General features: G+C 43.3%; 4 protein-coding genes, 1 long non-coding RNA gene and 1 other non-coding gene across 6 annotated transcripts in view; all 6 read right to left on the bottom strand.

Annotated features, from left to right (window-relative positions):
- rols (rolling pebbles) overlaps positions 1–917 on the bottom strand; it is a 54,199-nt gene extending 53,282 nt beyond the window's left edge. The window contains exon 1 of the mRNA XM_033382560.1: positions 901–917. The gene's annotated coding sequence lies outside the window, so the exon portion shown is untranslated. The remainder of the gene's footprint in view (positions 1–900) is intronic.
- Positions 918–938: 21 nt separating this feature from the next.
- On the bottom strand, positions 939–2,031 carry LOC117184512 (uncharacterized). Its single transcript, XR_004469913.1, has 3 exons — positions 1,938–2,031; positions 1,088–1,900; positions 939–1,027 (listed from the first exon to the last, which is right to left on the bottom strand). It is a non-coding gene; the product is annotated as an uncharacterized lncRNA (long non-coding RNA).
- Positions 2,032–4,021: 1,990 nt separating this feature from the next.
- Positions 4,022–4,721, bottom strand: LOC6900330 (uncharacterized). The gene is made up of 2 exons (XM_033381524.1): positions 4,464–4,721; positions 4,022–4,405 (listed from the first exon to the last, which is right to left on the bottom strand). The coding sequence occupies exons 1-2, from the start codon at positions 4,689–4,691 to the stop codon at positions 4,022–4,024; spliced, it is 612 nt and encodes a 203-aa protein (XP_033237415.1). The 5' UTR covers positions 4,692–4,721.
- An 83-nt stretch (positions 4,722–4,804) lies between these two features.
- LOC6900331 (uncharacterized) lies at positions 4,805–5,563 on the bottom strand. Its single transcript, XM_033383413.1, has 2 exons — positions 5,064–5,563; positions 4,805–5,006 (listed from the first exon to the last, which is right to left on the bottom strand). The coding sequence occupies exons 1-2, from the start codon at positions 5,454–5,456 to the stop codon at positions 4,857–4,859; spliced, it is 543 nt and encodes a 180-aa protein (XP_033239304.1). The 5' UTR covers positions 5,457–5,563; the 3' UTR covers positions 4,805–4,856.
- A 4,824-nt stretch (positions 5,564–10,387) lies between these two features.
- Positions 10,388–10,459, bottom strand: TRNAP-UGG (transfer RNA proline (anticodon UGG)). The gene has a single exon. It is a non-coding gene; the product is annotated as a tRNA-Pro (tRNA).
- Positions 10,460–24,089: 13,630 nt separating this feature from the next.
- On the bottom strand, positions 24,090–25,930 carry Ir67a (Ionotropic receptor 67a). The gene has a single exon (XM_033381523.1). It carries the CDS (start codon positions 25,902–25,904, stop codon positions 24,090–24,092), a length of 1,815 nt encoding a protein of 604 aa, XP_033237414.1. The 5' UTR covers positions 25,905–25,930.

The raw sequence follows: 25,930 nt of genomic DNA, 5'->3' as shown, positions 1-25,930 counted from the left end.
ATATGAGAGTTTATGATTTATGTAACCAATACAATATATTTCAAACGTAATTTTACAGGAGCCGATGACTGCCGCATGCTTTCTATCTCGCTCTCTGTCTTTTGGTTTAGCGGTGCCCAGAAGGGACCAATGTATTTGTTGGGGGGATTTCGGTAGGACAGCCAATTCAGACCACGATTTATCTCAGTTTAGCTTGAACTGGTCATGAGAGAGGGGACGACCACTCCCTATGTTCCAATGTTAACTCTTGCACTTAGTTTATCCCATTCTCACTTAATTACCATTTGATTTTAATTTTAAACACTATTCGTTTCCATTCTTCCGCTTCATCTGTCTCTCTCTATTTCCCTTCCCACATCAACAGGAAACATTACATCTCGCTTTCGGGCACTGCACGATTAAGAGTGAGAGAGAATGAGTAAGCGTCGGAATGAATGGGAAGCGTCTCAGCAAATGGATTTATTCATTTTGGCTATAAGAATGATCCGATCTGATCTAATAGATGTGGTAATTCTCTACGAGCCGTCTTCACGATTATGGAAGCGAAATTTTGAAATACGCTTGTAACTGTGTGATATTACAGGAGTCTTGATATAATTTGGTTGATCGAGAAACGCTCAGAGCAGTTGGAAACAATTCCTTCTGGACATTCCACAGATCATTATCCAACACAAAACTAATATATCCGCACACTTTTCGAGTACCGGGTATAAAAATGCTTTAACTTTTATAAGGATTCCTATGAAGGGAATGGTTCTAAGACACATAAGCCATGGATACATGTACGCACCCGCATGTACGTCATCTTCAGTAACAGAGGTGGCAATTGTTCAAAAAAAAGTTACCCAACTGGTAGTGGTATTCAGTTAGCCAATCAGTAAAATATACCAAACTACTTACTTGGTCCTTAATCCTCTTCCTCTACTGGGTTTTCTGCATTCTTCTTTTGGTTATGGCGCTTGACGAAACCAGAACCGCCGCCAGGCGCACAAAGAACGATGGAATGTTGCCCACATGCTTGTGCAACCTAGACGTGGGAACCGAAAATTGTCTAAAGGTGTTTGGCAAGACGTTCGGTGCTACTTACGCAATGCGTGATTTGCATTAGGATCGGAGTGAACAGAGTCATCTAGGCAATCAATATTCATTGAGAGCCGGTGCAGGGATTCGCCTCTTCGACGCCCTTCATGCGAGATTTATCACAGACAGCAAGGCGCATCAGACGACGCAGAAGGGCATTGCCTGTGTGCAACGTAAATGATTTGTACAGACAAGAAGTGCCATGTTTGTCTTAATGTTTACATTAGTTGTAGTTTCAATCAGCCACAGCCTCTGATTCTGCTTCTACTGACAGTGCTTTTCATCTTCGTGTGTATCCTTTGGGGTATCAAACAAGGACTGGATCCCTTGCTTGCACTCGGGTCTGGCCAGCTCGTTGAAGTTCCGTTTGGCACTGTGCGGATTGCCGGAGACATACAGCAGCCGATTGGCACTCGCTGAACGAGGAATATCGATTGCCTCCAATCTTTTGAAATAACTCTGAGCTGCCTATTTGCTATTTAGTAAGTGCGGCACATATGGAGATCCACAGTGCCATCGCTGTAGTTGCCCAAGCGGCACATCACTTAAGACTTTTCCCTCACAGATCTTGTCCACGGCAAACATGTTCTTGCTCTTATAGCCAATCACTGTGGGCGGGGGCAGAACTTCGTTAAATGTAAAGTTGTCTTGATGTGTATTTCCTCAGCAGCGTGGACTTTTCCTGATTTCTGCTTCAGCTTCTCATCGTAGAATACATCGGCTAGTGGAGAGATGGCGTATAAGGCTGTGCGTTGACGTTGGGCTTGCCATTGCTAACACCTACAGCCGATCGCTTTTTCTACAGGCGAGCAGCCGATACCTTTGCTGCCAGCGCCTTCCACATCCTGTCCTTTTACTTGTAGCTGTTTGGCGACGAACTCCTTTCTCCTGGAGTATTCGATTTCGTCACTTCCAGCTTCAATAGGCTTTTAAACTCCTAAGAGGGTATAGATTTAGATTTATTTTAATGTGGTCATGTGTTTTACTTGCCACAATGCAAAAGTATACCATATTCTTCCCTTCTTTTATGCATATTTCCGCTGCGAATAGGCGTGTTCGTAGCCGACTTTTTCCTCGGGTACGTGATTGCTCTACCGCTGTCTCTCTTAGTTGGGTATTATTTGGTGACACTCTATATTTTAGTCCAATATTCGAGTTGTACCGTCTGCAAGTACAGACGACCGACGGCCTTGCTCACGTGGCAATCGCCCGAGGGACCATCGTGGACGGGCGTGAAGGAGAGCGAGCTCACCGGCTGGAATGGGCCTTCTCCGTGGACATTGGCTTGAAGCCCACCTCACTGGAAATGGCATAAAATCAGAGATTTCACCTTTACTGAGGTTTTGGGGGCCTACTCACAATCGCTTCATCAGCTCGGACGGGAAGCTATTGCGGTCATCGCGCTGCATCAAGCGATACTCAATGTACACATCCAGGGCGTCCTTAGCGTGCACCTCCTGCTGCTTGTAGCTGGGCAGCAGCTCGGCAATCACATCACTGAAGATGCCCGCATAGCGTCGGCGGTTGTCGATCACCGCCTCGGCCAGGCTCTCATTGAACTCCGAGATCGTCCAGATCGATGGTGATCAGGACCTGCTCCCTATGCGCTGCGAGTTATAAACAAATTGCTTTTTGCCGTCATCGTCGCACTTGCAAAACTTCGACAGGAACGTTTCTGCGTGGAGACATGGGTTTTGTGGTTTCCGCAGTCGCAACGCTGATTTTATACTCACCTCTGTCCTGGACATAGTCGCGATTTTGCAATTTTGTTTCAATTGTATAGATCTTGAATGTGAATAAACTGTGCACGGGCTGCAGCAGCGGTGAAGAAATGTCGCAAAGTCGTAGCCAGAACCCTCGTGCGGCTGACCGGTCGACACCTGTGTGAGGTTCCGAAAGTTTGTTTTGTTTTGTTTGTTCCTAAAGTTCCGACTGCTGCGACTGCGTTCCAGGCATCGCGACTGCGTCGTTCATATTACTCAATTTTTATATTCCGTTGAATAATGTCGGCTAACTAAAACTTTAAGTTTTGCCCACGTAATTTTAGGCCATTGATTTATCAATTTTATACTCAACTGGCTTGTTTTTGTTCCTTGCTTTTATTGTTTTTTAGCTAAAACAGGGTTTAAACAAAATAGTTCAACAAAAAAACAGTCACACTGTTGCTCGTTTTTGATATTCCGTGCAATATAACTAGCTAAATAAAACCCTCAGCCCTGCCCACATACATTTATCCGATTATTACATCAATTTCCTACAAGAATGGTCAACCTTAAGCTCTCCTCTTTATTGGATTGTTTATAAAATAAGGTTTAAGCAAAACAGGCCAAGAAAAAATTTCCGCTAAATCAATGTTCTTACATGGTAACTACACAATAACTACACATCTGCTACATGCTAACTACATGTTCATGTAATTATCAAAGGCGACACCTGAAGGGGAAATGTTCAAAAATGTTAGCGCTTTTTTTCCATATGAGCCCAATGGAAGCGCCAGTGTGAAAAACCATGAGTAAGCCCATAACGCGTCTTAAAATATACTGGAAAATACTAAAAATACTATGAAATGTATAAAATTGGCAAGGTGTGTGGCTAGTCATGATGGAAAGTAAATCAGTGTGAACGCGGACTTATCGTTGAAATATACCGTCAGACCCTCTTCAGTACAGCGTAAATATACTGATAAATTCAAGTTCCATGCGGAACCAGAAAATTGCTCCCAGCTATGAAATTCTATGTTGCGCAAATTTTTGAAATTTTACAATTATAAAAACAAAAATTTTGTTCTAACTAAATCCAAATGATTCTGAAACAAAATACTTTTGTGCAATTTTTTGTTAAGTTGAATAACTAAAATTGTTGGTTATGCATGAAATAAACATGTTTTTTTTTAAGATTTAATATTCGTGAAATGCTGCAGAAAATAAAACGTTTATGAATACTAGTACTTTTCAACCCGTGTCGAATAGACTTTTATGTCAGTTCTCCACTTCTTGAGCATGGATGTCCGCAACTGCAACATGTAGACCCCATTTGGTAAGGGAACTTCTTTGAGTGTGCCCTCATCGATGGGGAAACCATTAAAAATGTAGTCTTGCTGCTGTTTTTTGTAAGTATATTGGTAATTATTGCCTCCAAGAGATATCCAAGACCTTACCTGTAGGGGGCACGTTGTATTGATATTGGTTATCTTGAGCAACGGGTTGATTAGGAATCCGAAGAATCCGGACTGCAATGGCTGCCGCAAAAAGGAGCAAAAGTCCATGGTCTCGTTCACAAATTGGAAGCGTCGATTTTTCAATATTTTATAAATGCCCAAATTTAACTGTATTTACACTTATTAGCCAGACCTCTAATGGGGTTTGCTCGCTGCGTATACTCACGATGATATCATCGATGGGCCCCTTATAGAGCATCGTTATATGGATGTAGAGTGCCGCCCTACCATGCTCACTGTGCACAACATTGCAGTTTTTAACGTGGGCAAACGAAGGGTCCAGCGTGCGGCAGTCCATTTTGGTGACTTTGAAGACCCTACCCTCGATGGGCTCCAGCTCCTTCAGCAGCAGTATGGATAGCATGAGACTGAAAAAAACCAGCTGATCTTTCATGTTTCCCACACGGAATGAGACATTAAACTGATTGATTTTTTGGGGTACGGTAAGTTTATGGATTACATTTAACGCATGGTGCACATCGTTGGCCCTAATGGTTTTGTATAATCTTCAATCTACTGTGTTTATTGAAAATAATTGAAAAAAATTGAAATTGAAAAACTATCCACGCACACCATAAACGCTGACCTGCAAGCGCCAGACCTTATAAGCGCCCACAGTCACCGTCAGTTTGTATTCCCCATTGGGCAGTGGAAGGTCCCGGACGGCCTTCTCACTGAGCGTCATCTGTTTCAGGAAGATGTCCTTTTCCTGTTGGAAAAGATGGGGATTATACACTGAGTGAGAGAAAGGATAGCCACGACTTACCTGATAGGGACAGGTGTGATTGGCATTTGTGGCGCTCATCAGAGAGTCGTGGAATATGTAGAACAGGGGATACTGTTGTGGCTTCTTCATGTAGTAGCAAAAGTCCAGGGTATGATTGACCATGAAGAGCCTATAGACATTCGACTTGCGGAATATGCACAGATTGAACTCGATCTTGTCGATGGGCTTGTCAGTCTTCACCGCCAAATGGAAGTTCATGCCGACCACATTGCGGCGCACCATTTTGAGGTAGCATTCCTTGAACTCTACGAATTTTGGATCCAGACCCTTGCACTCTACGTTGGTGAACTTGAAGTAGGCTCCCAAGCAGCTCCCAGGGCACAGGGAAATCAGAATTGCTATTAAAATTAGGCTTGGCATGGGTTTCCACATGGTGTTGAGTCTCTGACAGTTGCTGGCAATTTGATCAAATTTTTTCTGTATGTGTAACTCTGTTCATTATAAGCTAATTAAACGGACTAATGGGCAGTGCAATTAGATTGGAAAAAACTTGGTATTTACATTAGATTTGGAAACAGATAAAGCTAATTTTTGTTCTTTTTTTATTTTTGTTCTAAATTGAGCTCAGATCAAACTAGATAGATACCTTTAAACATTAAACATCTTAAACAGTGTGATCTCTAAGAGTCAGAGCCAGGGAATGCTCCACAAAGGCCCACAGACGTATTCCACAGTGCTTCTGGTCAAATATTATTACTTCCAATTATAAATTAGTTTTACAACTATATTATTCATATATGCCATAGACCAAGTTATGGGTTCTTTTGCTATTGACATTAATTCTTCTTTAAATAAACCAAACAATCGACTTCAACGTTTTTAGCCTTTGAATTGAGTTTTTCATTTGTGATGAGAATTTTATTCAATTAAATTTTCGTCCTCAGTTTGATTCAGTTTCAATTGGATGGGTTTGATTAGCAGCCAGCTTCATCTCTTTTTGTAATCTAATTTTCATGATTTTATTCAATTAAACTGCTCCAAACATGTGCCATGGCATACACATCTACAAATGGTCCGAAAAGAGTTTTCTGTTAGTAAAACAATATCATTGTATACAGCCAGAGACAGACAATTTTCTTGCCACCGATTTCCTTGGAGCAACGTCCACCACACATGACATCTCCGCAGGACATGAGCTAAAAACTTTTGCAATGAAATGCACGTAGAAATGCCACAAGAAATAACACAAAATGCGAAACAAAACAATGTGCAGTAGGTTGATGGGCCACCAGAGTAAGCCCGCAACAAAAGCTGCAAAGTTGCACACATCTGACCCGATGTACGTACATATCTTTGCCCCAATAATCGTACAACTGTCACGGGCTTACATTGGCTGTCGATTTGTGTTACTGTCCTATCGGGGAGATAGTTCCATCCACTAAGTGACCTTGTCAGCTGTCAGGTTAATCAGGAGAACTTTTTAATTACACAAATTACACAAACTTTGGCCCGGACGCCGACCCGCAGCCCGAGCCTCTATAAAGTTGAAGTCGCGCCAAGTTTATTATTCATAACGGAAGCGGAAACAGCAACTAGGGTCGAGCCTTACCTTGGGTTGTCGTCGTGCCCGTCCCCGTCCCCCTTTACCCGGAACTTCCTTAACCGTAGTTATTTATTTTAATAAAGCCACAAGCGACCGCACAAAACTTTTGCCATTTTGCGGAGGTACGAACTGCAGCTGCCTCATTATTAATCATTATTGCCTCTGGCCTGCCCTGGCCTGGCAATTTGTCGTAATGATTAAGGGAAGCCCCCATCTCCATACTGTGGAAATGATTACCTCTTAACTGCCCGTTTGGCCCCACAATGGTCCTGGTGATGCATTCGAAATGGGTTACCATTTTTGGGAAATTGCTTCCAGCCACTTGAAGCTGGACAAGGATTTGCCGCCTGTGTTGATTGCTTGGGCAATTGTTCTACTTGTTATACTGTTCTTCGACTTGTGGGCTTGCAGAGGATTACATGTCCAGGCTACTGGATAGAATGAAAAATGGCTGTAACTATTTTACATTCACTTAGAACAGACATTCTCTCGGCCAGTCAGCCTCCTCGTAAGCCCACGCAGACTTGGGCTAGCGTGTGTGCAATGCGGCGTATGCGTGATGTGTCTGTGCCATAAATTATGTCCCAACTATTTTCTGGTTGGCAAGGACTTGGTCAGTGCGAGGACATGGGCCACATGTGCCAATAAATAACACTCGATATGCCTGTCAAAAAGCACTGAGGGAAGCAGAACAAAAAAGGAAGGATGTTGGGGACGGGAGACCCAACTTGAACCGGAAACGGATATACAATTTTAGTAATTTTCGTGAGTGACCAAAGGCCGTGTCCCCAAATCGAAATCGAACTCCCATCCGGATGGCGACGCCTGAAAAAGGAAATTGCCAAAAAGAAAACCCTAAACAAGAAAAAATGGAAAATACCGGCATTGTACAGGCATTCGGACAGTATTCCAAGGCAGTGGATGAGCCGAGACCCAGTTTTCCCTTTTCCCTGTTCCCTTTTGCTTTCTGTGTTTGTTTTTATTGGCGTGAAAAATGTAATAATGGTTCTCCCCTCTCCTTTTCTTCGCCCTTTTCTTGGCCATTTTCCTGTGGGTGCCAGAGCCGCCTGCCAACAACATTTCAGCTCTGCTTTATGAGTATTACGAGTATGTGCTATGTGCTATGTGTGCATATGCCTGTCCTGGCCTGAGGTTGGTTTTGCTTCTGAGCCACTGGGCGAGCGAGAGTTGATGAAGTTATGCATGCAAGTTATACAGACACTATCTTAGGGGTTCACTACTTCATGGAGGTTTTTCCCCCAAACTGTTTTCTTGCCACAGAATTTTTGAGACAGGGGTTTAGTGTTGCGTACTTTGGGGCAGTAGTTTTCTGCCTTTTAGCAAAGTTTTTGCCTCATGTTAAAGTTTTTTTGAATGTCCGGTGAATATATACTCGTAAATGTTGTGGAAATAACTCCCTTTTTGTAGAGCATTTACCAGGCGTGTAGTTCCTTTTGCAGCTCCGTTGTCATTGCCCAGCTATACATTCTCTTCCCCACCTCTGATTTTTTCGATTTGCTCGAGTGTGTGTTGCTGGTTGTGTGAAAATGTGCCTAAGGTCAGGGCCAAGTGACCAAGTGTCTGGCCAAGAGCTGTACAAGCAATTTCGTTTATTTGAAAGCTCTCGCCAGGCCCAGCAGGCTCTTCCTTTTCCACATGCCCCTGCCATGACCATTCCCAGTCCTGTCCATTTAGTTTAAGCCTTAGTTCCTGCTACTGCCACTGCTACTGCTGCCGTTCTTGTGGCTGTTTCCATCAATCTCTCTTCCATTGGATAGTTCCATATTGCTGTTGGCACAACATTTGCCCTGAACAAGATTGTATATCCTTTAAGAGTGTATGGTGATTTTCACAACATGTTTGATTTTTTGATCTTAGAAGGTAAACGTATATACCCAGTACCCAGTGCCAGTGCCAGTGCCACACAACTAATTTAAATAAGTGCTACAGAAAAGATGGATCTTAAAGGGTATAAAACATTTCTTTCTTGTCTACTCATCCGTTTTTGGTTGGATCTGGAGGTTTTTGGCAACTGGTTCTACATATATTCAGTTCGGTTTCGTGATTTCATTTTCTCTTCTTTTAAATATTTCCCATCTGTGAGGAAAGACACCAAACTATTTGTTGTTGATACCGCGTCTGTGTTGATTTCATTTTTTTGACAACTCAATATTTGTTTCAGCTCGGGTTTTTGCTGATAGTTTTGCCTGCATATGAATTTTCAGGTTGTGGGCGAAAATCAAATTTATTGAAGTGAATGGGAACGCTGACTGTGAGGCTGTTGGGGCAGTGGCATAGGAATCGATGTCTGTTGGGGCCAGTGGTGTAGTTAGGTCTGTGGCTGAGTGCAGTTTTTGATTTGGCGAATATGTTTCGAGGGCTGCCCCTCACCCTGGGGGCATTGACAGTTGCTGTCTCTCTAGTTGCTGATTGAATTGCCATGTTTCGGTTAACGATAGGTCTCTATGCCAGATGAATATTGATAGAACTGAATCACTGATTGTAGGGTTTTTTTCAACTTTTTGGCTATCAATTTAGCTTGGGTTGCACTCCATTTTGTGTGTGTCTGTTTCCATTCAGTTTCTTTTTCTCCGTTCTGTGCTTTTTGCATGGGTTTCCTCTCTTGTTAGCTTTATTAATTTGTTTCCCTCTATTGTTGCTTTGTATGCCACTTAAACGTGTTCCTGCCACACAGCCACATGCTCCCATATACGAATAGGTATATATTGTATGCCTACATATGTACATACATATATCCCTTTTGTAAGTCTCCCAAAAACATGACCTCTCTTGCGGTCCGTTGTCCTGGTGCTGTATTTTTGTTATTGCCGGTTGCCTGGCTCAAATGCGTAAACAATTATTCCCTTCCATATATTTTTTGTAGATTTTGCATGTGTGGAGAGTCTCTGGCCTTTTCCCTCTGGGTTTTTTTTGTGCTTATATGGAGAGTCCTTGTGCTTGTCCTAGCATGTTAATTGAGGCACTTTTGATGGTGATTAGATTCATAGAGCCATAAACACGAGTGTATGCGTAATAAAATTCAATAAACATTAATTTTCTATGGGTATCTGGAGATCTCAGTGGATTTCTATATGTAATTTGAGGTTTCTGGTCCCTTCCCTCTTTGCCTGACTTTTAAAGTAGTTTTGAGTGGACGCCTAAGCGAACGCTATGAAAGAAATATGAAAGCGACACTTGAACATCTTTCATTTACAACAAGTGTCTTGACATGTTAGCCAAAGGAGGGGGAAACGAGTGACATTCAGAGGGGCGTTGCAGCTGTGGCAAGGCAAGTGTTGCCAATACTCCATCGTATATATATTTGACAAGCATATGAAACACTTGAGAACGAGCAAACAAACATGACAGGCTGGCAGGAGGGACTGTGAGGCAGGGTGTAACCAAAGACGCAGGGATATCACACAAGTAGGGGGAGAACGGGATTAGATGTGGGGGGCCAGATGGGGGACACCAGGGCAGTGTGGTGCGATTAGGTGAGGGGGTGGTCTGAAGCCTGGCAACATTTGAAATCGACTCTCAATATATTGAATTGAATTGTTCATCATTGCTTGGAGTCCGTGGCAAAGAGATTGGCTAAACAATTGGCTCGTTGTGGCTGCCACAGATATAAGTCCTTGCTTGAGTATTGATTTTAGCTCATTAAAGAGAGCATACCCACTTGGATGAAATGTTTACAATGAAAAAAATAGCTGTAGCAGATTGAGAAAACTTCAAAAAAGTTCATAAAAAATGCTACTACGGGCTCAACCGGGATTTGAACCCGGGACCTCTCGCACCCAAAGCGAGAATCATACCCCTAGACCATTGAGCCGCTCTAAAATGCGGTTCAAAGGGAATCTTTATCTTTTTCGAGGCTCAGAGCAGCATCTGTATCTTTGTTCATTCATGCATAATTAGGCAGCATTTTTAATGACTTACCAATCGGCTGCCAACCGGTTTCAGTCGTTTCTTTTGTGGTCAGGTGTTGCAGCTGCATGGTTGTGCTACAAAAATCGCATCGAATGGTTAAAAGAAGATGCTTTATTTATGTGAACGCTTTCCATGATTCTGCACCTCATTATTTACAAGTTCTTTAGAATTATCTCTTTATTACAAATTGGGATTATTCCAACCAATCTAACATCCTTAGCCAAGATCTCCAAGGTATAGACATATCCTTGATGGGCTAAGGATACTAACAAATTTGAGTGCAAAATACTTGTCGTTAAAACTAATTAAAACAAGTTAATTGCCTTTTGCGGAGGAGCGTGCAGGATGCGAGCATTTTGAAGTGCCACCAGCACACGTACAGCCTGACCTCCCAATTAGAGAGCTAGAATAATAATAAAAACCGACGGCAATCCAGCCCCGTGTTACCCAGAGGGAGTCCAGAGTATGGAGCACGGAGTAAGGAGTCCGGCGAATCTGGAGCATCTGAGGCCACGTGACAAGCACCACAAAGCAGCGGCAGAAACAGCAGAAAGAATGCGGTCCTGGCCGCACCCCCGCCCGCACCCCTCAAAAACGGAGTCAATAAAAAGCCAAATGGCCATAAGAAATGGCCGGCAAAAGAACTCCAGGGGAAGAACTGGCAAACAGAGGACACATTCGGGCTTAATGTGCGTTAAAAGGCAACCCTCCAGGACGCTGCGGAATGACTTTAAAGGAAATGCTTAAACCAAAGTTTTTGGTCAACTTGTGGGAGGGGGATTGGAGCCCTAAAAGCTATTGTTGGGAAATTAAATTCGAACTATGTGGGGGGAGGATTCTGCAGGACACGGACACGACGTCCAGGTGGAGCGGAGGCAGAGAGCAAGCAGCTTTTGTTATTTTTACACTTCATTGCCGTGGAATTTACTTTGTTCGCCCTTTGTTTCCGACTTGGGACGCAGACGCAGGCAAGCGTAAAGATAAAACTTGTGTCGACTTATTCCTCGTCCTTTCTATATTCCTATTCGTCCTTGCTAGCCCCTAGGTGCGTGGTCGTGTGGCCGCATGGGTGTGTGGGTGGGTATATATGTATGTATATGATTGTCATAACGTTGAGGCTTTCTGGCCAGCGTAAAGGGAACAAAATGAAATGAAAAGCTGTCACTGAACTGGAAAACCATCTCCGTTTGGCTTTCGTTTCGTTTCGTTCCGTTTCAGAATTTGATGGCCCACAAAGGGCATATTTCTTAATAATTCCCGCTGTAAGCAAATGTTCAATGATAGGCAGGCATGGGGCGTGACAACGACTCGATAAGGTTATCCGGCCTGTCGTCTGTCGCGTAAGACCTTCGTCCTAAAAAAAGTTTTTATCTTTATTGAATTTGCACCTTGGCAGGCATTTCCATACTGCTCTTCCTCCAGATGATGATGCTGATGATGGTCTTGTTGTTAAATATTTTGACATTTGCCGCTTCCTCCTAAAAATGCTGACAACGTTTTCTCGCTTTATTATATTTATTTTGACAGCCCCTGTATAAGGTTATTATCCTCTCCACCCTCCTTCCGAGATGTGTGTGTGTGTGTGTGCGTGCAATTTATGAAGTTCGAGTGCTGTTTAAACTTTTTACTTTATGGCTGTTGGTTTTTTCTGGGGGCTAACCCCAGAAGGCGGCTGATTAGTTAAAAGAGATTTATGCATGAGCCTCCTGTGCCCTTAAACACACACACACACACACACCCACACACACGAATTAATGTTTGAAGTTTATTTTTATAACGCATCGTCTGTTGCACGTGGCGTATGCGTACATTTTTCGATCGGCTTTAAGCTGCCGAAGCTTTAAGCCGCCTCCGAGCGGAAAACCAATTGACAAGTTTCCTCCTTACCCCCTCCCAGAAAGCTGGTCATATAGTTTTTCCTGCTGCTGCTGCTGATGCTGTTGTTGTTTTGGGGGCGGTTGCCTACGTGACGTATACGTGATGGGGACAAATGTTGCCGACGCTGATTTTTAACACATGTTCCTTTCGGATACTGTGTGTCCTGTGTGTCCTCTGTGTGTATATGTGCGCTGCCTCGTATCGCATTGCAGACAGCAATTTAATTTGAAATTTAATGCCAAGTCTGCCAAGGCATCGCGTGCCCGGCATACACATTACAGCATTAGCAGCACAATTCCTTCTTCCAAAACTTTTTGCATGCTAATTAGGAACTGGGAAGAGAAAGAACTTATTTTAAGCGTGAAATTTGTCAGCTTTAAGTGCATTAGAATGCCAACAGAGCAGCAGCAGGCGTCAGGCTGTCACAAATAGTTGAGGAAAATTCCAAAAGGCCCGACAGCCAGAAGAGATCTCGTTCCAAAGCCAACGTGCTCGGCAAGTCAAGTGGGGCTTGGCATATGCCAAATAAACAGCGGAAAATGGAAAATTAAAAAAAGGAAATATCAAGAGCGAATGAAAACATTCCGGCCATGATTAGACTTGGCCACGCTGGCAGCAGTCAGCAGGCAGCTCTCTTGATGAATAGCTGAAGGATGCCATGCGACGTGCATGGCTGATGATGAGTGGCTTGAATGTAGAGGATGAACATCAGCAGCCGGGACACAATCAATCAAAAGAGTCGGATGGCCAGCGGAGGGTGGCTTGTCATCAATCTTGTAGCCAAGTGCGTATGCGTATGCGAATGCGTAATGTGACCTCAATGAGATGCGCGGGCAGCGTAATTAATCAGATGTGGGAGAGGTTCAATATACCCCCTTTTCCCATAAATGCATTCTCTTCTCTCAGTCCCTGAAGAGTGCCCAGGAAAGGTAAGTAAATAATGGTCATTATTAAATTTGAAATATATATTTAAATCGAAAATTTTTATATTAATGCTAGAATGTATGCGAAACTCTTTCGTTTTAAAGTTTCCAATCTTGGAACAAGTCTATTGATATATATTTTTTGTAATCTATGTATAAGTATTACAATTTCAGGGTTTTTTTTTCGTTGGGTGCAGGGAAATGCGGTTAGTTCTGCATGAGAGAAGAAGCCAAAAGAGGAAGAGGGAGCGGGAGCGGATGGCAGACAGGCGCCGTCATGAATGCCATACAAAAGTCAACTGGACCCCCGACAATTGCACACAGGAAGTGTTGCAGTTGGTAATAGGAAACACACACAGCGACAGCCATCGGTGGATACAGCAAGGATGCGGCAGGAAAGGAAACAAAAGGCGGGACGGGGAGGATGCTGGGTAATTTCTGTTATATGCACGCTGACCCGCAATGGGAACACAGAGAACAAGACCCGCAAAAAGCGAATGTGGAAGAGCAGCTGCCAGCACAACAATGTTTTAGTCGCTTCGAACAACTAAAGGGAACTTATGGGGGGGATACTGCCTGTGTGTCACTAAAAATATGCAAAAGTTTTCCAAGCTGCAGTTGGGGATGCTGCAATGCTGCAATGGATGCTGCTCCCTGGAATCAGTCAGTCCTCATCCTCTTCCCTATCCCTTTCATGGCAGTAGTCTATTACTGGGTGAAATTTAATTTACTGCAAGTGCACAGGGACCAAAGGACAAACGGGGAGAGAGTGGCAACTCTTAGGATGTCGATGCGCACGATTTAATAGTTTCCTTGGCCAAGTTTTTTCTTTTACCAACTCCTAGTGTGTGTGGTAGCCGTTGAAAGAGAGAGAGATTTCCAACCAAATGGCAGACGTAAATTGATTTAAGTGCATGTCGCAGCATATTGGCCGAGGCAACTGCAGCTGGAACGGTGTCCTGACTGGGCAAGGACGTGGACAAGGACTCCTGCCTGGACACTGGACTGGAGACTGTAGACTGTGGACTGGACTCTTCGACTGCCCTCTAAATCATTTAACAAGCTTCCCATGCTCGTTTGTTGCTTATAACATTTGCCTCGTAAAATTGTTTATGTGTCTGCAATGAGCGGTACATACCCGTCATCCCTGCACCCTCCCCCTTTCTGCTATAACTTCATTCAAGAGACCAGGAGCAGCTGCTGTTTCCGCAACGGCATTGCACTCTAATCACATTTGGTGGAGCCCCCTCCAACTTGTAATTGGTTTACGCCGCTGCAGTGTCGGAGCTTTTAATGAAGTTTCCGGGACCGAGGGGTCCGGTAAATAGAAGAAGAAGCAGGGGGAGTATGTGAGGGTAGAAAGCGGTGGCAAGTGGGAGAGAACTCTTGGCAGAGAGTGTGAGGTCGAGCATGAAATAAAGTGTGTGTGGATGCAGGCAAACGATCGACAAATTGGTGGAGTGGCAGCTAATGGCACAGAAGCCCCACAGAGAGAGGTGGAGACGGAGACGCCCCATGTGGGTCAAGTTTGTCAATGAGGCATGACGCATCCGAATTACAGCAATTCCATTAAAACATCCAAAAGAATTGGGGAATTACGAAACTGAAAAGAGTTTTGAGTGTTCTAAAAAGTCGAATAAGGCATGCTCTTAGGAAAATGTCCAAGAAAATGGGAATTCCCATTGCTTAATTCCACTTTCCACTATTCCCTGAAACCATTAACTATAGAGAACAGAGAAAAGATTAGTATTATATTGATTAATTAGATCTAGGGGATAACTTTGTCTGTATCTATTAACCCATCAAACAAAACGATACAACCATAATTTACTTAAGATCTTTTGCTTCACAACTGAATATTACCCCCCCGAATGTGTGGCCAACTCCACTTTTGTAATCAATTTGGGTTACGAGCTAAGTACAAACATCCATAAACATTTCCCCAAAAGCGTTGACTATTAGGCCAAAGATTTAGCACTCGTTGGATTCCCCCTTCTGAGTGTCGGCTGCCCTTGAAACACGCCTTGCCACGGTTCAAGGCTTCGGCGCTATGTGGAGTGCGGCATGTGGCAAGCCTAGGGAAGCAGTTGCAACACCCATAACACACGCCTTTATTTGGTTCCCGTTCCCATTCCCGTTTCCGTTTTAGTTCTAGTTTTCGCTGCGTTTCTTTTATTATTTTTTGGGGCTGCCGCCAAACTTCTGCGACATTGGCACTGGCGAATGATTTAAAACTTTTCTTGTTAGTTTCGTCTTTAACAAGTTTCTGTGGAGGCCAAACTGGAGCGGGAAAGCCAATGCTCCTGCTCCTGCTCTCTGAGAGGACGAGAAGAGAGAAAGTACTAAGGCAGCAAGGAAACAAGGCCACCCATGGGTACTATTTGCAGCCGGCAAAGTTGTAGGCAACAAATTAATTTAATGTCAGACACAAGACACAAACTTGTTGGGCTTTAGCTTTTTTTTTTTGTTTCTGGGCCTTTGGATGAAGTGCCGTTGACATAAATTCATTTAGGGCCAACGCTAAAACGAAAGCCAACTTTTATGGATGCTAAAATGTAAGTATTGTATGTGGCAACTAGTGGCTGAGCTCAGGACGTGAGTTGAGGGAGTGGCAGGTGGCACAATACGGCGAATAGAGTAGGGTAATATAATGTTTATTTAAGCAACGTTAATGACATCCAACAATGCTGTACGAGATGGCTTAAGGGCGAGAAGTTCCACCTGAAATTAAAATAAAATCCGCTTAAGAACTAGATGTAAATATGCATAGATAAACGATTGGGTACTCGGAAAATTCCTATAACATTTCTAAAAGAACGCAATGTACCGGCATCTATGCCAAATAGTTTGCCGTACAATTAAATAATTTATTCATTAATTTTCTTCTCTAAATTTGTCGATAATTTCTATAATCGACCAATAGGTTAGATATCAAAGTAGTGTACGTGGAAACACCTATAAACCCCCACGAATGTCTTAGTATTCTGCCTCAGAAGCTTTAATCCTAATTCCTTTGCAGCTCTCCAAATGTCGCGGGAGACTTAACCCAAATCAGTAGCACTTACCTTTTGGCGAGAAGCCCAGCTACCTCTCTTCTCTCTTCTGCCCCGCTGCCCATGTTCACTGACCATTTGGCCAGCTGAAATATGTAGTCCGATTCCACACCGGACTGAAGCAGACCGCACTTACAATGCCATTTGCTGGCATTACATTCATTGCGAGGGCGGAAGGACCTTTGAGCTCAGCTCCACCGTCTCCCTCGCCGTCTGGGATAATTGCACTTGTCAGCATTTGTTTTACTCTGACCCCAAAAAGATACATTTAATACCATATATTTTTCCCTTGTTTTATAGCTGAAAATGGCAAAAACATAAATTGCCATTGTGTGCGCTATAAAAGTGCAAATAAAGCAAACTAAAAGTTTGTACATTGTACATCTATATTGCATGAGAGAGACAAGTAAATGGTTCTGCTTCTGGTTCCTTTTCATTTCCTGATGTGGCAAATTTATTGCTTGCCATTTGAGCGTTTTTGTTGAATTATTGTAAACGTAAATTGAAAATGGCCAAGCGACCGAAAGGAGTAAAATAAATATCCGAGAATGTTGCTGCAACTTCTGCCTGATGTTTCTTATTTTTTTGCGGAGGGTCGGGGTGGGTGTGTTCAGTGCAGCTTGAAACAAAAGCCAAACAATTGCATTACATGGCCAGATGAGCACAAGACCCACAAAGAACTCAAGCTGTTTTTGCGGTAGGACTTTAAGGTATACTCTTACTCTTACGGGGAGCAGACAAATTTATTCCGGCATTCACCCCCCAGCCCTCCCCGTCCACCCTTCCTGTCTAGACATTTGCATTTTTATTCAAATCAAAACCAAATTTCGCCACATACACAAAGGCCAAAAATCAATTTACTCTCAGCAAAAAAAGGGTCGGAAAGTGAAACAAATTGGGGTAGAAAGGGTTAAGCATGACATCAGAGCCGAACGAGTCTTCTTAAAAGGATTAATGGGATTTTTAAATATATTCAGCGGGAGAGACACTCGAAAACTTGCAAATAAAATGTAAATATTTCATAGATAAATATATCAAATGCGAACGAACCCTTTCAAGCCTGCGGTTGAGGCCTTTGTTTAACCTTTTTTTTGGGTTTACTTATCCTCTTTTGTTGGATATTTGGGGATGGAGTTTTAACCTGATTTTGACAGTCTTAATGGACTAACATAATGTTGTTGTCTGCTCATCGAATTAGTTTCTGGGGGGAAGTGGGGTCGAAATTCCGCACAGCTTAGCTTAGCAGTTCATCAAACGCGTTGGCAGTTCAGTTCCCAAAGCGGCATCTAATCCAATTCAAAAATTGCAGGAGATTACGTGATCTGAAACGAAACAAAGCGAAGAGGACCCAAAGATGTCAAAGAGCGGCTGCTGCTGCTGCTGGCTCAATTTTGTGTCAACGACGTAGTTCAGGTAATTTCCGTATAAACTTTGGCAGCCATTTTGTCGCTGACATTTTATTTATGTGCGCTCATAACTCAACTGTAAATGCCGCACACACACGCACACAGAGACAGAGAGACGCGAAGCCACACACGGATACATTAGCTAGGACGCGGCGAGACATGGCAGGAGCCGAGTGCTCATAGTTTCCGTTTCCGTTTCCGCTTCCGTCGCAGAGTTGCCTGGCAGGGACGTCGCCTTCTTGCAAAATTAACAACAATGGCGGTGCTAAAGATGCCGCCTCATCCTCTATGCAGCTGTTAGTGTGTGCGTGTGGCTTTTGTGGCTTTAAGTAGCAGAATGTGGCAGCTTTCCCCCTGCTGCCCTGGGCACCCATTTAGTTGCTGATTTTCTTATACTTTTTAGCGCTGGCATCATTTTACAGCGAGGCTTCTGTACGTGCAATGCATTTGGCCCCCACACACTCATGACTCTGAATGAGAATGAGAATGCGAATGCCAGTGTGAATGTGAATGTGAATATGAGTGTGGAGTTTGAGTGGAGGAGGTTAAGTGTAAAGGGCAGACGGGTGACAGAGGATTTATGTAGTCCTTTGCCCCGGCACGGACCAATTGAAATGTCACGTCGGGCCGTGAATGTAAGCGTAATGAAGCGGTTAATGTTTCAAGCAGGAAGAAGGGCTAAAGGAATATTAGAATGGAAGAGTTATGCCATCAATTGAATCAAATTTGATCGATATGAATATATATATATTCTAGAATAGATCCCTTTAATGATATGCTATCAAGTTAAGAAGCAATAGGAATGTACACAATTATATGTAAAAGAATATATGCGAGTATCAGTATCAGCATACCATATATACTTGTAGGATTAACTTAAATTGTATGAAGAACGAAATCATATTTGATTTCCTATTTTAACAATGTATGTACATTGCTTCTCTCCATCATAATCCGTTGTACAATCCCCAACATAAGTGGCCAATAAATTGAATTCTGCCTCTATTTCCGCAGAATGCGTTGGTTGAATACACCGTTTGGCTGATTTACATTTGATGAGCCATTCAGGAAGCGTATAAACATAATTTGAATTAAAATTTATTTTCGCTATGCTGCGGTCAATCCGTTTGAGGCAATTGTATGCCAATTTTCCATAGAAACGATACATTCCTCATTGTCATACATACATATGTATACACATACGTACATACATACACTAAAAAAATGCAAATTGCGAAATGAAATAGAATTTTATTTTATTCAAACATAAATGTATATGAATATATTTAATGTATTTATATGAAAATATTCATTTGAAATAAGATCTATTTTTCATTTCAATATAAAATATATTTGAATCAAGTAAATCCAAATCATAATATGGGGGAACAAATTTGCTTCCAATATCCACTTTCGGAGCAAATCGATTGTTACACATTCTTAAATCTCAGTGTAACAATTCGATTCTCAATGATTTTTTTCTGGATGCCTGTACACCCCGTATATATTTTTGATGTTGTGCATTTTGCCATTTTGCCATTTTCGCAACCCGCTTCTATGGCTGTGCTCATGTGCATGGAAAGCATTTTGAAATGTCAATCGAATGAATGTTTTATTTCTGATGATGATGCTGCAACAACAATTGTCAATTTATATGCGAGATCATAAATGGGTGTACGATATGGGATAATGGCAGCTGGCATTTTGTTTAATTCGCACGAATGGATGCGAATGATGCATTCGAAAGTTTCTCCATCCGTCCGTCCTTCGTCCTAAATATTTTAAAGTTTTACTTTTATCCCCAAGAAGTGTGCATGCGAATATTGCGAGTAGTTCCTCTTAAATAGAACAGAACCGCACCAGAGCGAACCCAAAAACTTGTCCAGCAAGTTGACAGCAGAAGCAATTTGCGTCTTCACTTTCAGTGCTCTGACTCCTCTTGGATCCACGACTTGGTCTCGTTGTTGGCTGCTGCTGCCCCGCCTTGTGGCAATGAACTTTTGCGGGATGATGATGATGCAGCCAAGAATTGGTAGCTTACTTTATCTGCACGAGTATCTGTATCTATCAGTTGCCCATAGCTGTCAAACTTGTTTTGGCATCCCAAAGAAACCGAAATGAAGCTTGTTTTCGGTTCGGTTCGGTTCTGTTCTGCTCTGTTGTGCTGGTGCTGGTGCTGGTGCTGTGGCTGGGTACATGTTGCATGCCCCATGTGGAATCCAATTGGCAGAAGGCAATCTTCACAAACGACTTTTGTTGACCTTAAGGATATAAAACGATAATGTTACGCTCTTATACAAATACTATCGCTTGATACCGAATGCATATAAATGAGAGAAAAGGAGCCTTGAAAGATATCCGCCCACATCCAGCGAGAATAACTATCCGCCAGTAGGTAGAAATGCTTTAATATTAAGTTATAGCTCTCAGCTTTATTTGCGTAGTGTACACATACTATGTATGTATGGATGTGTGGCAAGGAGATGTAACATGGAAAACAATCAAATGGCAGGGAAAATGCTGGCAAAAAGAACACGCAGAACACAGAAACCAGAACCCAGAACCCAGAAATGAGATAGGGAGGACAAAAGATTGCCTTAGGTTTCCCATTCATGCATTCATTCATTCATTCATTCGCTCACCCATTCATTTTCTCACTCATTCAGTTGCCATAGCGTTTGTCTCTCTTGATTTTTTTGCATGTGGGCCACGGGGTGTATACGTAATGTGTGTTCAGCCTGTATGGCGGCTTTTGTTCAACATGACAAAGACATGACAGCGACAGCAGCAGCAGCAGCAGCAAGAAAGGAACACTCGCAGCAATAAGAAAAAAAAAATGTTGCGCTCTCGTAATGCTTTTAATGCTTTCAAAATTCTTCTTGGATTGATTTATGACAAGGAGCAAGAGGACCAGTGTCAAGACCAGAGGCAAGGCCAGAGCTAGAGCCAGAGCTAAGACCAGAATCAATGGCCAGCTTTAAAGGTCACAGCGAGTGGATGAGAAAAGAGGGGATAAGGGCTTACAGGACAAGTTATGAGGATAGATCATTTTGTGGCTTTAAATTTATTGAAGCTGCTTGATTAATGTGGCAGCTCGTTCGCTTCCCCCAGAGCTCCTCCCTTTAATTTATTAGACAGGAGAATGACAACCGAAGCACTCCATTGTCACTAGAGCATTCATCAATTTCACTTACTTTCGCATTCTAATAGCAAAACGAAAGCCAGTGGCTGCAGGAAGACACAACGACAGCCCGGTAAAGGAGGAAAGGAATGAATGATAGAACATAACAGGGAAACGTCTATAGCCTTGGGTAAGGTAAACATTTTCCACCTCTTTGTTTGCCTTCCATTGAAAGTTCTCTCTGAGCTGTGCTGTCAGCTACATTCATTTTCGTAGCTGATTTGCATATAGAAAACTTGTTAATAATGCCAACTAAGTTGGGGCCCACACCGCTCTCTCCCACCCCCCAAAAAGCAACAACTTTGCCATTTGCCGGCTTTGAGGAAAGTTTCGTGATTGAGTTTTTGACAGTTTCTCTGAGGGATTGTTACCATCCTACCATCCGGAGATGGGGATGGAGAGGTGTCTGCCATAAGCTTGTTTTGATTTTCCGTTTATTGTTTTTGCTCAGCTTCCTTGGAAAGGAAAAGTTTTCCATTGCTAATTGCTTGAGCTCATAATTAGAACAAATGCAAATGAGTGGCATGGAATTTTTTGGGGGCTAGCCGCAGAACCTTTTTGCAATTTATGCAAATTACAGTTGTGCGTTAAAATTCACGACTAATTAGACCAAAAGTTAAATCGCAAGAAAAATTATGCCTCTTTTTATATGACTTCTTTGTGACGTCTGACAGTTTTCTTGATGCTTCCACAATTTGCATAAATAAATGCAAATGAATGCTAAACCAGAGAGACACAGGAAATACAATTGTCACACCAGGTGCATGCAACATTTATTCCGTTGCTCTTCCTGTACTCTAGACAAACTTTTTGGGCAACATTTTGCATGTTCAAAACTTGAACATATTACAGGAAAACGTCTCTGCAAGAGCTTTTTCACCCAAGTTTCGGAATATCATCCTAAAATTTCCAGTCTCAGGGACTACGATGACTTTTCAGAATCATTCCCAGCATAGCCGTATTTAAATACCGTTTGGAATCGGCGTGAATGCACCCAATGTTTGCGGCACCACAGGTTGGCTTTCACATCGCTTTGGTTTGCATTTAAATGCGATTCCCTGAGCATTTTCAGAAGCATCGAATTAATACAAGTTAATTAACACATGGGCCAATTTGTGGTTTAAACAATTACGATTGATTATTGTATTTTTCATTCTCCCTTCTATATGTAATTAATGTGGAAATGATATATATTATGCGAGAGGGGATGTGTTGATGCTGTAAGGAACTTTACGCGACTGCGAGGGAGAGTAGAGGCAATTTAGCTGAGATCAATATACTAGTAGAAGAGAGATACAGTAGAGCAGTAATACTCTTTTTTATATAAAAATTTAACAGAACTGCAGCTATTAATGAGGGTTAAATCATTTATATTCATAGCTCAATCTTGTTGTAAAGCTAGAACACATCCATAAAATTCCATAAGGGCCTGAGTAATTTTAGGTCGCGGAAAGTTCAACTTTAAAAGTGTTTGGTTGCTGAAATTGGAATAGTGGCTTTGGAAAAATCTATTCCACTTTATGTGGCTCCCCTTGAACAAGTCCTTTGGCCCACTATAAATATCTTTAATCTCAAAATGTAACCCGAAAATGAGTTTGCAATTAGTATTTTAGTTTTGGTGAATTTTCGCCAGTGCCCGCCCGCATTGATAGGCAACACAAAATGAGCAAAAACATTGGCAACATTTTGGGGCTGACGCAGTTGCAATTAGCCCCGAAATGCGGTTCAATTAGCGTAGTGTACTGCTCTGGGCAGTGGGCAGTGGCCATTGGGTTGTGTGGCAGTGTGGGAGTGGCATTGACTGACAGCAGCTCTGGGCAGCTAGCCGCTAATTTGCATATTGCATTACACGAAAATACCCAGAAACTATCTGCTGGAACTGCATTGGTTTCGTTTGTTTCGGACTTACAGCGGCAAGAGGAAGTGGATTCGGGCAGATAGAATCAGCTTTCCGCTCTGACCGAATCCGTTCAATGCTTTTGGGCTTAATTAAAAATTGTCTGCCACATGCATGGCCATGGCCCGTTTGCAGTGCACCAGTAATTCGATTGCCGCAGAACCCTTAACGTTGTAAAGAATGGAAAACTCTATCTATCGCATGTTATCTACAATAATGCATTTCCCTGCAGGAAGTACCTTCCCTTTAAAGCAGGAATTGTCGCATCGATTTTGCCATAAGTGTCCTGTAATGCCCCGTTATCAGAAGGCGCGCGTTAACTCGCCAATAAGCGGCAAATCCTGTTCACAGCACCCGTCTCCCTGCCCTGTCTTCTCGGGTGAATGGCTGGCTGGCTGGCTGGCTGGCTGGGTATTTCTTTAAAGATAAAACTGGTGTGCTCCAACAACGGCGTAAACGTCAATTATGTGGGCGTACATCCCACGGCCCGGATGATTGAATGACTGGAAGCTCTCGTTGTCGAAAACAAAAACTAAACAAACAGCATTCGGAACTGACGACAGACGCTTGAACCTCGTCACTGCCATGAGCAGAGCCAGGAGGAGGACCACGACCAGGAGCAGGAGCAGGAGCAGCTATCTACTGACATTTTTCGTAAAAGTAATCCGCTCGTTGGCAAAATGTTTGATTTATGTCAACGTAAAGCTGTCGTTGGGATGAGGCTATTAGACCATTAGCCCGAAGCGGGACTATGCGGGTTCCCGTACCCATGAGCGTTGTTCTGGGCTATAGGATATGGATATGGATAGATAGTGGAGTGTACTGGCACATATTCGCACTTTGATTGGCTATTAAAACACCATTAAATGGCTCTTAATTACGTAAATGTTTGGGAAAATGTTTACTAATGTTCTGCCATTGATTTTCAGTTCATTGAATAAACGTATTTACATACATTTACAAGTATGTATATGTCTTTCACAGCTCTAAGCAAGCAATAATATCCTCATAGATGAAGACATAAGTAACAGAAGAGTTCGTTGTGTAGAGATAACTATTTATCCCTTTAATATCATCTATTCCTAAAAGGAAAGGTTGGAATTGTTTATAAAACCCTGTTTCAGAAAACCCCTTGAACAAGTTGTTTAGCTGTTTATTTTTCATATGCCATCTAGGCTGAATGAAACAAAGCATTTACATAGATTGTAGGTGTATTTTTGATATTTTTTTCCTTTGCAGAGAATATGCGAAATATTCGCAAAGGAATATCAGCCATGACAGCAGCAGACAGGCTCCCAACAGTACCCAGACCCAAGTTAGATCTGCCACCTTGAACTCCCGAAAAGCCGCATAGGGATAGGGATCTTCCTGGGGTATCAGTCCCAGAGCAACCATCTCGTACAGCGTTTGCTGCTTCCAGTATTCCAAAAGTCCTGACGAGTGAACATAGAGTATCAGTCGGTTGATTGGACGCTCAAAGATCGAATTAGCCTGCATGGGCAGCGACAAGATAATCTTCGAAGCAAAGATCAGACCGGGCAGAGAGCAGAAGGCAGGTCGCTGGAAATACTGCTGCCTCTTGGCTATGATCAGCCACTCGGCGGTGAGGGCGGAGAAAGCTTGCGACTTGTTCAGCGTACTCCTGAGGTACTGAAAGTCCGCTGTGCTCACATATCTGATCTTGGAGCGTATCAACTCCACGGTTCGAGCGCCCCTGAACCCGTCCAGATAGAAGTGCTCGGCCTCGTCAAAGTAGATGTCCACCGGGGCATCCCGCAGCTGCTGGAAGTTTGAGATCTGTTGGTCTGGGGGTCGCTTCGTCAACAGCGTCTTCAGGTGAGCCGCAAAGAGGGTACTCAGCACGAGGCCGAGCAGAAACAGTTGGGAGTGGGCAACCCTGGAGCTGATCGTATTGTGGGCACTCATCTTAAACGACTGACCAATCATCCCCGATATGATGCGTTCGTTGAAGGCTAGCGTCGACCAGCTGATGCCTCGCTGCAGCAGCAGATACCCAAAGCAGGTGTCCAGCAGCGAAAAGATGAAGTAGAAACCCGCTACGATGCCCAGGAACTTCTTGCCACACACGAACCCATACACATCGGCTGTGGAAATCTCATCCGCACATGGCACCATTATGAACCACTTCTCGAGATCGAAGGGTACCGAGAAGACGCCCGATTCGCTGGGAACCTCATAGCCGCACAGGCTTATGGGCAGGGAAATGGTTCCGTTTAGTGTCAGATTCCTTAGAAGTATCAGAGACATGTGCTCGCCGGGTACAATGGGACGCTGCCACTGGATGGTCAGGTTGTAGATGCGGGCGAACTCCATCACTAGTTTCGCCACATATCCCGTCATTCCGCGTTCCTGAGTGTGGGTATCTTCGTAGACCAGCGAACGAGGGGCGAATTGATCGGGCAGTGTAATTATAGCCTTGCGCTGATAGTTCCGAATCCTGGCGAAGATAGGTTCTCTTCTGGGATCTATCTCTACCCAATGCTGTTGGGCAAAGGGCTGCATGCGATAGACTGTACCTTGGGATGTCAATACAGCTACTTGAAGAAATTTCAAAGGCTCGGCTGTGTCCGCAATCTGTTGAAGTTGCTGTCCCTCCAGTGTGGACATTACCACCAACAGCCGGACATGCCTCATATTCTGGAGATTCCTGTCCAATGCCTGCCATAGCTCCATGTTCATTTCATTGTTGCCGCCACTTTGCCAAACCAGGCCAAGCATCTCGTTGTTGTAGCTGCCACTCAGATAGCAATCCATTTGCTCATCGAAGCTTAGGACAGGCCAGGCCCGGGCCAACCTCTCATCCGGCTCGTCTGCCTGGCTTTGGCTGTGTCGTAGCACCAGAAGTGTCTCAAAAGGCTGATCCGCATAGATGGTGTCCAATATGCCGCTCAGCTCACTTTCAGTATTAGCCAGTGGCAGAAGAAGAACCAGCAGCTGCCACATGTCGCAAGGGAATGGTTGCAAGTCCACCAGAAGCCTCGGTGCCATATGGCCAGAGCTTATCTTTCGGCATC

Source organism: Drosophila pseudoobscura, chromosome X, assembly GCF_009870125.1.
Source record: "Drosophila pseudoobscura strain MV-25-SWS-2005 chromosome X, UCI_Dpse_MV25, whole genome shotgun sequence".
In the NCBI taxonomy this organism is placed as follows: Eukaryota; Metazoa; Arthropoda; class Insecta; order Diptera; family Drosophilidae; genus Drosophila; species Drosophila pseudoobscura.
Note: the sequence above shows the minus strand (reverse complement) of the source record. Positions and strands in the feature narration are given on the sequence as shown.